Raw genomic sequence first — 14,927 nt, forward strand, 5'->3', positions numbered from 1 at the left:
AGTCTTATCATGCTTCCCATATCATAAGCCCCATTCTACCTAAAATGACTTGTTGTCAAGCCAGACATTGTAAAACCAAGATATTTAGATTAAGACTGGTTTATTCCTAAGACATGTTCCTTTGTGAGATGAATGAGTGAACTTGTTTTTCCCAAGTACAGAGGAATATAGTTTAAAAAATTCTTAAGTGAAACTTTAAAATCTTGCTGCATGGCTTTAATTATTCTATAATGTCATAATTTAACCTACCTATTTCTAATTCAGGACTCACATGCAATTAAGAATTTTAATATATTTTTTCTTAAATGTTTTCTTATTTGGGGTGACTTTCAATTTTTAAAAAGAATAAGAATAGTAAAATGTTATAAATAAAAATAAAGTAGTGTGCTAAAAGTTTAAGAACTAAGAGGCGTATATTCAATCTATTAGAGTAGAATTAATAGATATTTTATTAGTACCTAAAATGCTCTACAATTCTGATACAACTTTCATAAAGATTATGTTTTATCATTTCTTTTTCCTTGCTACAAATCTCAAGAATTTTAATGAAAATATTTGACTCTCACTCAATTTTTCTGGCTCTCAAAGCCTGTTACAATAAAATTAAGCTACATACCACTTTGAAATTATTATGTTACACTTCAGACAAGTGCAGTGAGAAATAATGTCATTAAAATAATATTAATCTAAATTTTCTTTTTTCCAAGGAAACAAGCTTATCTTAAACTTTAAAACTATTCAAAATGTATATCACACTGAAACAACCCTAACATAAAGAAAAACAAAATGTGTATATGCAGTTCACTTTTAGTTTTATCTTATAGTTCCAAACCTTTTAGATGTTGGTATCATGAAGGCAAGCAAGGCACAGCTCATAGGAATACTTATGGGAATACACCTATACTAGAATATGTAAGGGTAACACTTTAAGATGGAATCTTCCTCTTCTGCACAGCAGCAGGACATACTGAGTACCCTTAAATCAATATTCCAGAACTGCCTTTGAACAATGCAGGCTCCTATTTGGAAGAGGTACATTGAGATACAAGATTATTCAAATATATTTCAGATCGCTTACACAGGATCTCTCCCTGAATAAAACTGTATTCAGTACGTCCTCTTCTGAACTAAAATATCAAAGTGGAGTTGCCCCAGAGGCTGTTTTTCCTTAGGGGACAAGTCCAAGTGTCAAAGCTAAGTTATTGGAAGAGGGCGGGACGCTGTCCAGCGTGCTGAAGTTACTGCTGTCCTGGACTCCCTGCTTGGTTGTACCAAAGCGCTCTTACCGGCTCCTTTAGGTTTCCTTCTCAGGAGTCTTTCTCGAGCCTGGGAGTTCCTCAGCCCCAGGGTCCTTCGTGCGCCCCGCTACGAGCCCCGGGCTGTGTTCACTGAGTCCCAAACCCACACAGGTTCCACAGCCTCACCCACATCAGGGCGGAGCTGCCAAGGACCCGCTGTGTCCTTTGTGCCCCATTATTTTCCTTACACCGAGGCGCAACTCCCAGGTCTCAGGAGGGCACCCCTTCGCACTTACCTGCTCAACCCTCTCTGGATTTCTTCGAGTGTGTGGAGAGGAAAAGCTCAGGCTGCTCCCGGAGCGAGTGACGGTCCCCAGCCCCGGCGTCCTGAAGGCTACGGTGCCTCTTAAGCAGTGGGAGTGTTCGGCGCCTCTCCAAGTCTACGTCAAAGCGCCGGGAAACTGCCGCCACCTCTCGCCCCCAAGTCCATCTCCCGCACCCTCTTCCTCCCTCCCTCCCCTAGAGATCTCACTTCAGGTAACCGGCAGGCTTAGCCACACACACCCTCACTGTCCCTGACGCACACCTCCCCTCCACTCAGTGGAATAGAGCCTTTATGCGGTTTGGCTTCCCGGTCTTACCTCGGGGGGAGCGAGGCGGCGCAGGAACTGGAAAGTTGGGATCCAGCTCCGTGACAGTCTAGGAGCAAGTGGGGCTCCCTAGATCCCCACCCTCCAGGCGCACCTTATGTGAGAATAAAGAGATGTGAGAGAAGACCCAGGACTCCTGAGTCGGGGAAGGCACAAGAGCGCCCAGATAGCGGTCAGAAAGGGCTCCAAGGGAATAAGGAGCCTCCTAAAAACATGGGTGTGAATTTCTCTGTCTGTCTATAGTCCTAGGCTTCGGGTAGAAAACCGCCCATGGGCCAAGGATGTGGGTAGGGCTATGGTGTTGCTGGAAGTCCTCCCTTGACTGGGGACAGGAGACCCCATTACCTCTAGGCTTCATGACCTGGAGCCCTTCAGGAGCCTGAGTTGTTGCTGGCATCACTTGTAGAAGCCCATTGTTGAAGATTCACCTGAGGGGCCCTACATTTCACCTGGGACTCTTTTGGTTCTCAGCTCACAGCTAGGTAATACCTTAGACTGGGACTAAGCCCTGTCAAGCTTACAGAGCTCTGCTGAGCATTAGCCTCCTCTCTTCACTGAAACACACCCTGCCTGGGGGCTTGAAGTAAAAGTCCTAGCTTTGTTTGTATTTCCAGGATTTGCCCCTTGCCTGGAAGCCCTCTAAGTGTCCTAAAAACCACTTTAAGTCTCCATTAACTGAAGGCTTTTTTGGCGGCTCAATAGTATCCATGGGTACCTTCCAGAGGGGCATGGGGAGGAACCCAGGCTTATAGCAAGGTTTACTGAAGACAAGGAGAACTGACCAGCTACCTAAAGGATAGAAACAAAGTTCCAAAGAGGATTCCTGAGGGGTTCTGGGCTTTTTCTTCTGCTCTGAACCTGGATAGGGTGTACTTCAGTTACTTAGTCTGTGAACTGAACATGCTAATGCCTGCTTCTAATTACACCCTAAAAGGTGGGAGGAAAGATAATAGGTGAGGTCTTGGACTTGCTTCCTGAACTTCAAGACACTCTCAGCCTTTTGGAGTAGGTCATTAGAGAACTACGGTGTGTTAGCACAGGGAGAAGCCTGTGGAAAGAAAAGAGAAAGGAGGGGGGAAAGAAGATATCTTCAAGGAGGTGACTGATGAACTTCTTGGGGAAGGAGTTATACAGATGTCCTGGGGCCAAAGGAGATATAGTCTTCTCTAGGCAGAGAAGTCAGCATTGACATTGAGAAAACACTCAAAGCAGTTCTGTGTTTCAAGGGAGGCAATTTTAAGGAAAGGAGTGTAAAGAAAGAAGAAAGAACAGAAATTCTGGTTTGGGATGTGTTGACATTACCTTTGAAAATATTAGTATATTAATATGCAGTGCTTCCTTTATTTTCCAGTACCTATGTACCAGACACTATCCTAGAAGCTATGTATGCAGAAGGAACAAAACAAAGTCCCTCCACTCATGGAGCTTACAATATAGTGGGGGTGGGGGAAGAACATTTATATATTTTTAAATTTCTTTAATGTTTATTTCTTTTCAAGAGACAGAGAAAGACAGAATTAGCAGGGGGAGGGCAAGGAAGAGAGAGAGAGAGAGAGAGAGAGAGAGAGAGAGAGAATCTGAAGCAGGCTCCAGCTTCTGAGCTGTCAGCACAGAGCCTGACACGGGACTCAAACTCAGGAACTGTGAGATCATGACCTGAGCCGAAGTTGGAAACTCAACCAACTGAACCCCAAGAATATTTATATTTTAATTAAAAAAGTATATATATGGAAATTGAAGGAATGCAGGCAGCCCCTGTGAAGCACCTTCTATGAAGTTGGGTAAAGAAGAGGGATATGGATTGGAATGCAAGTTGAGATGGTGAGAGATGGTCTCAATTATCCTAATGAAGTGAAATGCACAGTCAGCCACAAAAAATATGAATGAAGGGAGGTGTCAAGAAGGGAACTTAAGGGTGAAAAGACTTTGGGATAATTATTGAAAAGAGAGAGGAGATAGAAAGAAAGAGAGACTAAAGAAAGTACTAAGAGCCCAGGCAAAGAGACCGTAAATTTGTAACAAACCATTTTGCTTGCATGCCTGTGAGGCAAAATAACTTAACAATAAAGACTATTATGCTCTGTAGCCAAACTGGCTGGGTTTATACCATATCTTTCTCATATGTCATATTTCACTGATTCTTAGATGCATTTTTTCACATTTAACACTGAAATCAGAATGTATCTGTCAACTGATAGTACTTTGCAATTAGAATTGCAGCATTTTCTTTTGCTTTTTTAAAATAATAAGATATCTACAACTGACTGCATTTGTGATTTGATGTAATGTTTTGTGCAACCTGACCTCTGTGAAACAGAGCCACAAATCTCTCCTGTGGCTCGTGAAAATAAAATGAGATCATACATGGAAAATACTTAGAATGGTGCTGCACGTAGCAAGTACTTGAAAATGCTGGTTATTATTTTTCTCCTGCAACGTTCATCTGACTGAACATTGGAGAAAAGAATGGGCATTATTACATTCACTTAGTGTTAGAGTTGGGTAAATGCTGGTACAGACAGATGCAAAGGATGCAAGGTTATAAAACCAAGTTCGAAAAAGAGAAAAGGCTGGGGTGGAAAAAGAAAAACTAGAAGGAATGGAGGAAACGAGAGGTCTCAATAAGGGAGGGAAAAGGCAGGTGTAAGAGGAATAAAGAAGGAAGGTATTGAAAGACAGAGAGGTTCTGGTCAGGAAGAGGGGTATTTAGGTTTCACATTTTAGAGGTGGAACAGCTCTGAATTCTGAGCACAACCACTAACATGAGTGGCTGACATGGAGTGAAGGTAAAGACCACTGTAGTTGAGCTCCACCTTTCCTGTATATTGAAATTGAATTGAAATTGCCACCCCTATCTGTAGAAGCTGAGGATGTGTGACATTGCTATCCCAATAAGATGGCTCACAACCGCTCTTATTAATGGGAGTAAAGGCTTTAAAAATATTTTTAAGAAGTCTAGCTAGTATCTACTCATATGCTTTTTTTTCCCCCAATATAGTTACTGGTGACTGGAAGTTTTGGCCTTCAGTAAAACTTTTGTAGTGCCACTCTGGAAAATAATGTCCTCATGAAATATTTCTCATAAACACAATTTACCAGCTTGCACTTAAAAATTAAATTATTGAATTATTTATCTATTTTAAATATTTATATATTTATTTAGAGAGAAAGAGAAAGAGAAAGAGCAGGGAAGAGGCAGACAGAGGGAAAGATATAATCCCAAGCAGGCTCTGTGCTGTCAGTGCAGAATGCTATGCGGGGCTTAATCTCACCAACTGTGAGATCACAACCTGAGCCAAAATCAAGAATTAGAAGCTCAACTGACTGGGCCACCTAGGCACCCCTAATATTCTTATTTAAAAGCCTTTCATAATGACTGTATATTCTGTTGCAACATATATTTAGTATTCCTTAGTTATCAGTGAAATCTGGAGAGATTCTTGGGAAGAAATATATATCTCTTATCTGAGCCTTATAATCAGCTTAAAAACTGCAAGAGAAAACTAGCAGACTAATTCTTGAATTTAGGTAAAAAGAAAGCCACCACCAAATCATTTGAATAAAACACTTTATGCTCTGTATAACATATTAGAATGTTTCATTTGATATCTTATCCTTGTGGCTTCATTTCCATAGACTAAACTCTCCCTGACAATGATGACTTTTAGTCAGCAACTATAGTTTACAAAACTTTTTTTTCATATACCTGGTTCCATGGGATCCTAAGGAAAACATATGTTATCCTCCTCTTTCCCCATTTTGCTGTTAAGGGATTTTCCCTGGGTGACTTAGCTGGTAAGAATTAGAACATGGTTTGTTACCAAACTTAGCTTTATTCATGGTCACATATAAGTCCTAAATAGTGTGCTTGTACAAACACACGTACTATCTGTCACTCTCTATTCTTTTCACTCTATATTGCTCTTTCCCTCCATGTCCCCCGTTGACCAACTGGGAGGGAGGATATGGCCGGTCCACCTTAGAGAATCATTTTAATAAGCTATATCTGGAATCAATCATATCATTCTGAGTCGTTAAAAATATTCAGAAAACCAACGGGTCATTTAAAATTACATGATGCCAAAAAACTGGTTTGACTGGCATTTGTCATCCAAAGAGATATTTCAGTTTTATGCAGTTGCAGCCTCGGGCGAAAGAATGACTAGTTGAGAAGTAAATTGCAATTAGCTGAATGTGCCCCATGGATAGATTTCCTGATTTTTGCCACTTGAAGCAATTCTCAAAGACATTAAAAAGAACTTCCGATTAATTTTAATGAAATTTGAGAGCAGTTATATAGATAGTTTGCATCTTCAGCAGTGCATTAATTTGCAAATGATGGGGACAGCCTTTAAGAATAGGGTGCTTCTTTAACATTTCGGATCAGATAGTAAAAATAATTACTTTCTCTCATTCTTTTATACCTTTCCATAATTTGAAGATGGCAATAAACAAGGATAATTTCCTGGAATGCCCGTTGGGGTAAGTGGATGAGTCATTCTTTAAGTGTCATCAACTTCATAAGGACACATTGCAGTGAAGTAGTCAGATGCTATTGGGCATTGATTCTAAAATGTGCAAAAAAGGAAAGTTACTCAGTGATACAGGAATAGTTCATTCATGTTTTTCTTGCTTGTACAAGTGAAGATATTATAGTTGTGATCATAGGCATAATGGTGTGGGTTTTTTGGAGGTACTGCTTAAGATACGTCCATATCCATCCTTTGCCAATTCTTTCTAGTAGGTTGTAAAGCCCACAGAGATCCTTATGATTTTGTCAAGAGTTGAGTTTACCTCTCACAATAATCCCAGTCATTCAAAAGTGACTATTGTAAGTCCTGTCTTTTGGGCTACTCATTTCCAAAGGAGACAACAATACCAATGATTTGTTTTCAATTTGGTTTATGTACCAAAGTAACTATTACAAAGGTCTGAAGTTTTAGCAGCAGTAAGTTTCTTTCACTAAGGGTTTAATAATGATAGAGTAGCAAAACAACAACGACATAAATTCTCTACTTCAACACGTGTAGGAGGAGTACAGGGATTCACAGCCAAAAAGTCAGAGGTATAGTAACAATCATGGATTTTTGTCCAGAGGAAAACATGTGTGAAAGAACAGTAAGGACATAGACTGACATGTTCAAGGCATAAAAACATCTCACAGTATGAGCAGGGCTCCTAGGATGAGAAACTTTCCGTCACCAAGTGCCTCTAATGGGGTTAGCTTTTCTCTGCCCCAGATTTTGTTTATACTTTGTTCTGCCACAATTTTGTTCAGACTTTCATTATGCACTTACTGTATTCTAATTGATATACATGCTTATCTGTCTCTCTTCACCTTTCTACTCAACCCAAGTCATTCTTTCAGAATGGGAATCATGTCTGACTATTCTCAGCTTTAACGCCCAATCAATGTGGGTTGAATTTATTTATGAAAATTGTCTCATTGTGAACCTGAGACTGGAGTAGTGAGTGTCATTTACCAACTTTGCCTTGGTCATATTTCTTTCCTATACCTGGACAAAGAAATTAAAATGTCAGTCAGCCAATTTAGTTTTTATTCTTTATCCAGTGCCCAAACGTTTTATCATGCTTTTGCTGGATAGATATATTACTTTGATGTAATTATAGATACATCCTTTGAAGTGAATTTTTTTTGACTGAAAGACTATAACCTAACATAGATGCTAAGTATGCAATTATCAAAACATTTGCCTTGAGGGAAAACCATCTCCCTTTCAATGACAAGAGTTTAACTTTCAGTCACTGGAAAATGAGAAACATTCTAAATCTAGTATGAGGTCATTTTGGTAACATGTTGTATTAGCCAGAAACACAATAAGCTACAACAACAGAAAACTTGACTATAGTAGCTTAAATAAAAAGGGATTTATTTTTTTACCTAAGAAGAAGTCTGGAGATGTGTGGGTGCTAGTTCAGTGACCAAAAATATCAGGCCCTACATTTCTGATTCCCTTATCCTTGCCTTGGACTCTGTGGTTAGCTGCCAGATGTCACATCTACATTCAAGGCAGGAAGTAGGTAGAAGGATTGTTTCAACCTAGCTAACTCTGTTACTTTTTAATCAATGAAATGAAAACATTTCTAAAACCATAGACTTAGGGTTAAATTCATAGGCTACACCTAGGTCACATGGTCATTTAAAGATGCAGGTAAGTCTGGGGGAAATAGCTCCAGTGGAAGGGGGTAAAGAACTTTGTTCAGAGAGTTGGGAATGACTTTGGAAGAAGCAAACAGCAATGTCAGCCTCACATGGCAACATGAGCTGATGGAAAACAAGGCAACTTTAACGCTAGGTTGGGATAACTTTTTTTGCTACTTATCCTTTCTTTTTTTAGGTCTTAACTTCTTTATCTTAAAAATGGAAGTTTTACTATTATTCACCAAACATTACATACTTGAGAAATAGAAGATGCTAGTAAGAATACAGTGATGGTTGCAGCACCCAGGTGGCTCAGTCTGTTAAGCATCCAACTTCGACTCAGGTCATGATCTCACCCTTGTTGAGTTTGAGCCCCACGTCGGGCTCTGCACTGACAACTCAGAGCCTGGGACTTGCTTCAGATTCTGTCTCCCTCTCTCTCTGCTCTTCTCCCACTCGCACTTTGTGTGTCTCTCTCTCAAAAATAAATAAACATTAAAAAATTTAAGAAAAGAATACAGTAGTGTTGCATAAACTACTTGGGGATGCATCTGAAAACCGTTTGTTTCTAGGACTTTGAGCAAAGCATTTCAGCTCTCCTATGCATCAGTGTTTTCTGCGAATTATATGGGCCCAATTAGATGATCCCAAACGTCTTTTCTGCTTTCTCAAATTATTACCTATGATTTGTGGCAATAATCCATTGATTAAATAAATGTCTAGAAATGCTGGAGTTTAGAAAATCATTGAAATTAAGAATTAGAAGTGGTATAATAATTATAGAAAGCAATTAAACATTGCTATACCCTATGAGTAAGTATGCACTTATTAGGGTAAACCCCAGAGAAATGCTTGCATTTGTACATTAATAAATATGTACGAGAATGTTCACAGAGATGTCATTCGTAGAGCAAGAAATCAGAAACTACTCAAATTCCCAAAGTGTAGGGAATAAATCCATTGTAGTATATTCGCACAACAGACGATTTCATAGTAGTTAAAATGAATGAAGTTCAGCTGGTTGGAACACCATGGATGGCTTTATAAATATATTGAAAAGGAAAACATAGGTCCCAAAAGATTATATACAAATATTGATACTCTTTTTATAAAGTTAAGACAACTAAAACCAAGCAGCACATTTATTAAGGATATTTCAAAGAATATAACTATGTGTTTCAAATGTCAATAAAATTATTATTATAGGAATCAAGGTCATAACTACATTAGGCGGGCAGAGTTCAATAGACAAGTTGGAGGAGTTTCACACAGACAATGTCAATTACTGTTAGTGTTCTGATTATTATATTGAATAGTAGATTCATTATATATTATATATATTCACCATATATAATATATATACTCATTACATTCTGTATAGAATTTTAAATAAATAATTAGATAAGTAAATAAATACCTGCATAAAAAGTCCAGTGGATTAATGATAGAGCATATCAAGGACCGAGAATTATGATTAATCCTATTCTGCTTATATTTCAAACAAAGAAAAAATTTTCAAGTCCATATCACCTATGGAAGGTCTTTAAGAAAAAGACCTTATTGAGCGAATGCTCTTTATTCTTCATAAAACAAATGATGCAAAATGTCATTCACCAAAAAAAGAATTTCTTGACTATTTAGGATGTCTTATATTCAAGTACCTAGTCATTTAACTAGTGCTAATAAAACAAGGAGGGAAACTGGAAACATATAAGACCCTGTCCTAAACTCTAGTCCCTCTTGGGATAACCACACTCTATTCTTTTTGACCATCAGTCCCCATCCCTGTGCTCCTTCTCTGGGGTAAGTTCAAGACAGTGAAATGTGAGGGTCCATCCACAGCATCTTCCTGAGAAGAAAAGAGATTGTTGAGATGACCAAATATTTACTATTTCAAAGCATGTCCTCTACTAAGTACAATGAAAGATCATCACGATATGTTTTAAACCACTCATAAATCCAGAAGCTAAAGGGGAATACAGTATAAGAACACAGACAAAGAACAAGGTATTGAAATATACACATATGCCCAAACCAAAGCAAGTCATTTTTTGAATATCACACAAACACACACACACACACACACACACACACACACACACACACACACACACACACAGTGCCATTTGCGGTTATGGGTATTGGGGATACATATAAGTGAACAAGATAAGCAAAAATCCTTGCTTTGTGGAACTTACATTCTACTAGAGAAGACCAAAAATACTTCAGTAAACAAACAAATAAACCAGATAATTTAAGAGCAATAGTGAAATATAGGAAATAAAAGCATGTATTATAATAGAGATTGAGAAGAAAAACATGACTTTAATGCACACATGACTTCGGGCCTCTCACTTTTTTAGGCCTTCAGTCCCTGGAGACTTAGAGGTTGCATCAGTGCTTATTAGAACCAAATACAGCCCCTTATGCTTATAAAATTGATTTGTATCAACCAAATTCAAGTGTCATTAGGCATACACAGGTGAACCTACTGAAACCTACCAAGATATGTAGAGAGCATGTGCATCTTCACCAGTAAGCCACTCTGCAATCAGGCTTCTTTTTAACTCTTCCCCAACCTCTTCCTTGAAAACCTTCCAAATGATAGGAGACCCACCCCTTCCCTAATGGTCAGCAGCTCCTGTAGAAGAGTACATTTCTGGGGCACCTGAGTGGTTCAGTTGGTTGGGGATCTGACTTCAGCTCAGGTCATGATCTCACGGTTCATGAGTTCAAGCCCTGCATCAGGCTCTGTGCTGGCAGCTCAGAGCCTGGAGCCTGTTTTGGATTCTGTGTCTCCCTCTCTCTCTCTGCCCCTTCCTTGCTCATGTTCTGTCTCTTTCAAGGATAAATAAACATTTAAAAAAATTTTTTTAAAAAAGAAGAGTACATTTCTTTTAACAGGCTCCATGCTTCTGAAATATTTGAGGGTTATGTTCTAAGGGAATTTAAATATTTACCTAATTTACATTGGCACAGATATGGAAAATCATGTTTTATGTTCAAATATATATATATAGATAGATAGATGTTTGTATATATGTATATGTACATCCATCCCATCTTGGGATCCCATATTCAGATGAAGTTTCATACCTAACTAACATCTTGGGACAACCATTCATAGATGATTTTGAATTAATAACCATGCAGAAAACTTCTAGACTCTAACAAAGATATGACATCAGCTAAGACATCAATTGAGTCTTAGTGAGAAATTGACCACTTCCTGTATACACGTTTGTGATTGATTGTTTTAAATTTGTAAACCTATTCCAGAGTTGCTATCAGAAAATTGACCACCTCTGTACTCAAACATGACATCTACCTTTGATGTCCAACATAACTTGTCACCCCCAGAAGAAAAATTTGACTTTGGAACAAATTTCTTGAGCTTTCAGTTCAACACCTCTTGCTTACTAGGTAACAGGAGCAAGAGAATTTGTCAGAAAATCTATCATGTGACTATATAGCCATTGCATTGCTCTATTTCAAGACCAGAACAACAACCCACATAACCAGGAGCATTTGTATTATTTTAACATTTCATCAAATGCCTGACAGTCTTTGAAACACTCTTGTGAGCTCCTGGTTGTAAAGACTATTGAACTTCTTGTTTACCTGCCTCAGTTGTAAATGCTTCAAACATAAATAAGAAAACAGTAAAATTGAAGAGAAAAATCAAAACAACAAACAATATAGAGTTAAAACCATGCTCATATGCTAATAGACTCATGACCTGTCTCTCTGGCCATTTTTGAAGTCATATTTACAAATATGACCTACCTCATTTCTAAATCACTGTAGTTCAACCATATTCTTTCCAGAACCATGATGCCACATTTTTTCCCTTTTTCTAAAATGGTTCCCAGAGTAAGTTTTAGCTCCATACACATCCTCTAGAACAGACTCTCTCTCCTACTGAATAGGGAGTTGGAGACATTCTTAGGCTCTTATACAATCTAGACAGGGGAGAAGAGTATTATGAAGGGCTGGGGTTATTCTGTTAGGGGTGCTTCCAGGCTTTAATCCTTTTGTGGTGGGAGAAAAAGCTCTTATTTCAGAAGCATGTTGTCAACATTTTTAGCTGTCAGTCACACTTTATTCAAGGAACTCAGTTTTAGATATCGATGACTTTTTGTGCAAGGAATTCAAAACTCATCTTTCTCATTTACTATAATAAAAGTAAATATACACAAAGTGTTCCAACCAAACTAATTTCAGAGCTATGTAACTAACCTTCAAAATAAGGTTTTGCCAAACAAAGAGATGATCCATGTTATAGCCAAACAAAGGGCAAGTCAGACAAACAAAAGATGATCTATGTTATAAAATATTTGTAATAATCCACTAATATAAGTGATATGTGAAATGTGGATATATGAATTGTCTGGCTTTCCGGGTAACTAATAGGAAATGGTACAAACTTTGATAGTCAAAGGACTTCTTCCAGGGACATTCATCTGTAATTCATTCATCTCTAAAAAGCAAAAGGCTTTTTATTTTATATGGACAACTACCTACTCAGTATATATATCCTGAGAACAAAGCCAAAATGGACTGAATTGACTACATTTTCCTCCTTTCATCTGAGCGTTTGGTCTTTGGTCTCATACAAATATTTGAGTACAAGTCCTTCTCAGAGTTCTTTATTTTTAACTTTAATAAAGAAAAAATAATTTCTTCATTTCTAACCAAAGCTAACAAAATGTGGCTCTGAGCAATACATCACCAGGAAAGAAGAGGTTATACAACTTTGTGAGAATTCATTGAAACACAGAGCCATTTCGATTACCTGTAACTATGACTTTCTACTTGGATTGGCTTCTTTAATTTCCTTTGTTCAACTCACATTTCTCAAAATGTCTGACAAAATATCTTCAGCATCTCACCTCTTCTTTGTGGAGTATTGAGAATGTAATTTTGAGACTGAAGAACAATGAACAACTTAGTTGTGTTCATCTGTTTTCACATCATTGTGGCTCAGAAGCAGTATTTTCCTGTGGAGAGCCACCGTGGTGTTATTAATAAACAACTACTCTGCTGATAAATCAATATTTGGCTTCTAATAACTATGGGAGTGTCATTCTTATCTCTTGTTCCTGTAATGCCAAATGCTCATAATTTCAGTTTTGGACTAAAGAAAGCATAATTATGGTTATAGTAATGGAAGTAAAAGGATTTTTTAAGTCCATTCCTTTGCTACAATGGAGATACTGTTAAAAGGTTTTTTTCAAGTTTGGATATCTCAGTTTTCCTCAGAAAATTTATATATATCCTAGTGAAGCTCCCATGACTTGGGGGAGTTGAATACTGCCCTTTATGAAAAGTTATTATTGATTTCAAATTTTGGTATCATGGCTACAGCAGAAAGATTGGATTCACCCTTTCTTGCTAAGTTTCATCTTTGGGACCAATGGAATTCAGTTTCACTGCCAGTATCTTTTAGCACATAGTGCTGATCTCATGGAAGTCATCTTCCTCTGCTACATTTATTCCATATTTTCACCCGATCTCATCAGTTCTTTGTCTCCCGCACTCTCTTCCTTTCCCTTCCTGTAATAGGTCTTCAAGAATTTGCCTCTAATCTTATGGCTTAAATTTTTACATCTATAGATGATTCTCAAGTAAATATTTCCATCCTAACCCTTCCAAGATGTTCTATACCTTCATTTCAATAAGCTGCTGGACAACTTCACCTGATTTCCATCAAGCCGCTCGAAGCCAACAGATTCAAAATGGAATACATCTTTGCCCTGTAAATCAGGATCTCCTTCGGACTGCTCCCATCATCCCTATTACTAGGTATCAAGCCTGGCCTTCACCTTTTACCCTTCCTTCTCTCTTCCTTCCCACAACCAGCTGCCAGCTACCTGTGTGATCTGTCCCTTCCACTCTTTTTTGCCTTGCCAGAGCCCTATGTCAATTCCTCATCATCCAGGTTCTATGGTATGGGACTGGCATCCTAAGTGGTTTGGATACTACCTCCCAGCTCTGTGACCCACAATCCATCTCATATACTATTTCCAGATAACTTTCCTTACTGTGATCCTCATAAAGCTACTTTCAATTGTTAAAGAATTAGGTCTATAGACAACAGTTCAGAATCTACAACTTTATCAAGGGCTACAGGTCATTTCTCACTTCCTTTCTTTCTTCTTTATACTCTATGCTCTGATAAAACCAACAGCTGCTTGGCGACTGTTCCAGATGGGATTCCCTGGGAAGCTGACTCTGAGGTAGAGAGTAGGGACATGCTGTTCACCAGGGAGGGAAGAAAGTAGGATTGGGCAGAAGGAGATGAACTTCCTCGCAGGCCCAAAAGAGAAGGAGCTGTTAGAGCCGGTTGGCCCTGAGAGTTGTCCTGAGTCAGGGTGGAGGGCTGGGCCTTGATTACTCTCACTGATCCACCACTGGATGTGGGTCACTGCAACATGAGCGGTTTTCTTCAGTAGAGGTAAACCTCGAAAGGACGGACAGCTGATGCCATCTTCTGTCAGCATATGTACTCAAAGTGGATCTGAGTAGCACATCATGCACCCACCCAAGGATCCCAATCCACCCTCACGATCAATTCCCCCTGGTTACTTTTCTATAAGCTCTGTGGCAAAGGCTAGCTGTCTCTCAATGGTCCTCTCTAACCTGTTTCCTTAGTAATAATATGCCCCACCCACTACATTTCTAGTCTCTTTGCAACTAGGTGTGGCTGTGTGACTAAGTTCTAATCAGTGCCTGTGATAAAAAGTGATATATGCAACTACCAGATTAGTCACCAGAGGGACTGGTAGTTCCTCCATGTCTCCTTCTTACTTCCTGCTTCCTGGAAGGCAGATAGGGCAGTGGACACTGGAGCAGAGAATCTGTTCCATGGGATGG

The 14,927-nt window shown here is 38.7% G+C and overlaps 1 protein-coding gene across 1 annotated transcript in view; it reads right to left on the reverse strand.

Annotated features, from left to right (window-relative positions):
* Positions 1 to 14,927, reverse strand: part of LOC115287490 (disintegrin and metalloproteinase domain-containing protein 23-like) — a 194,387-nt gene that overhangs the window by 4,937 nt on the left and 174,523 nt on the right. The window contains exon 23 of the mRNA XM_029933979.1: positions 1,880 to 1,982. Coding sequence (XP_029789839.1) covers positions 1,880 to 1,982 — 103 coding nt within the window. The remainder of the gene's footprint in view (positions 1 to 1,879; positions 1,983 to 14,927) is intronic.

Source organism: Suricata suricatta, chromosome 3 (assembly GCF_006229205.1).
Source record: "Suricata suricatta isolate VVHF042 chromosome 3, meerkat_22Aug2017_6uvM2_HiC, whole genome shotgun sequence".
NCBI lineage: Eukaryota > Metazoa > Chordata > Mammalia > Carnivora > Herpestidae > Suricata > Suricata suricatta.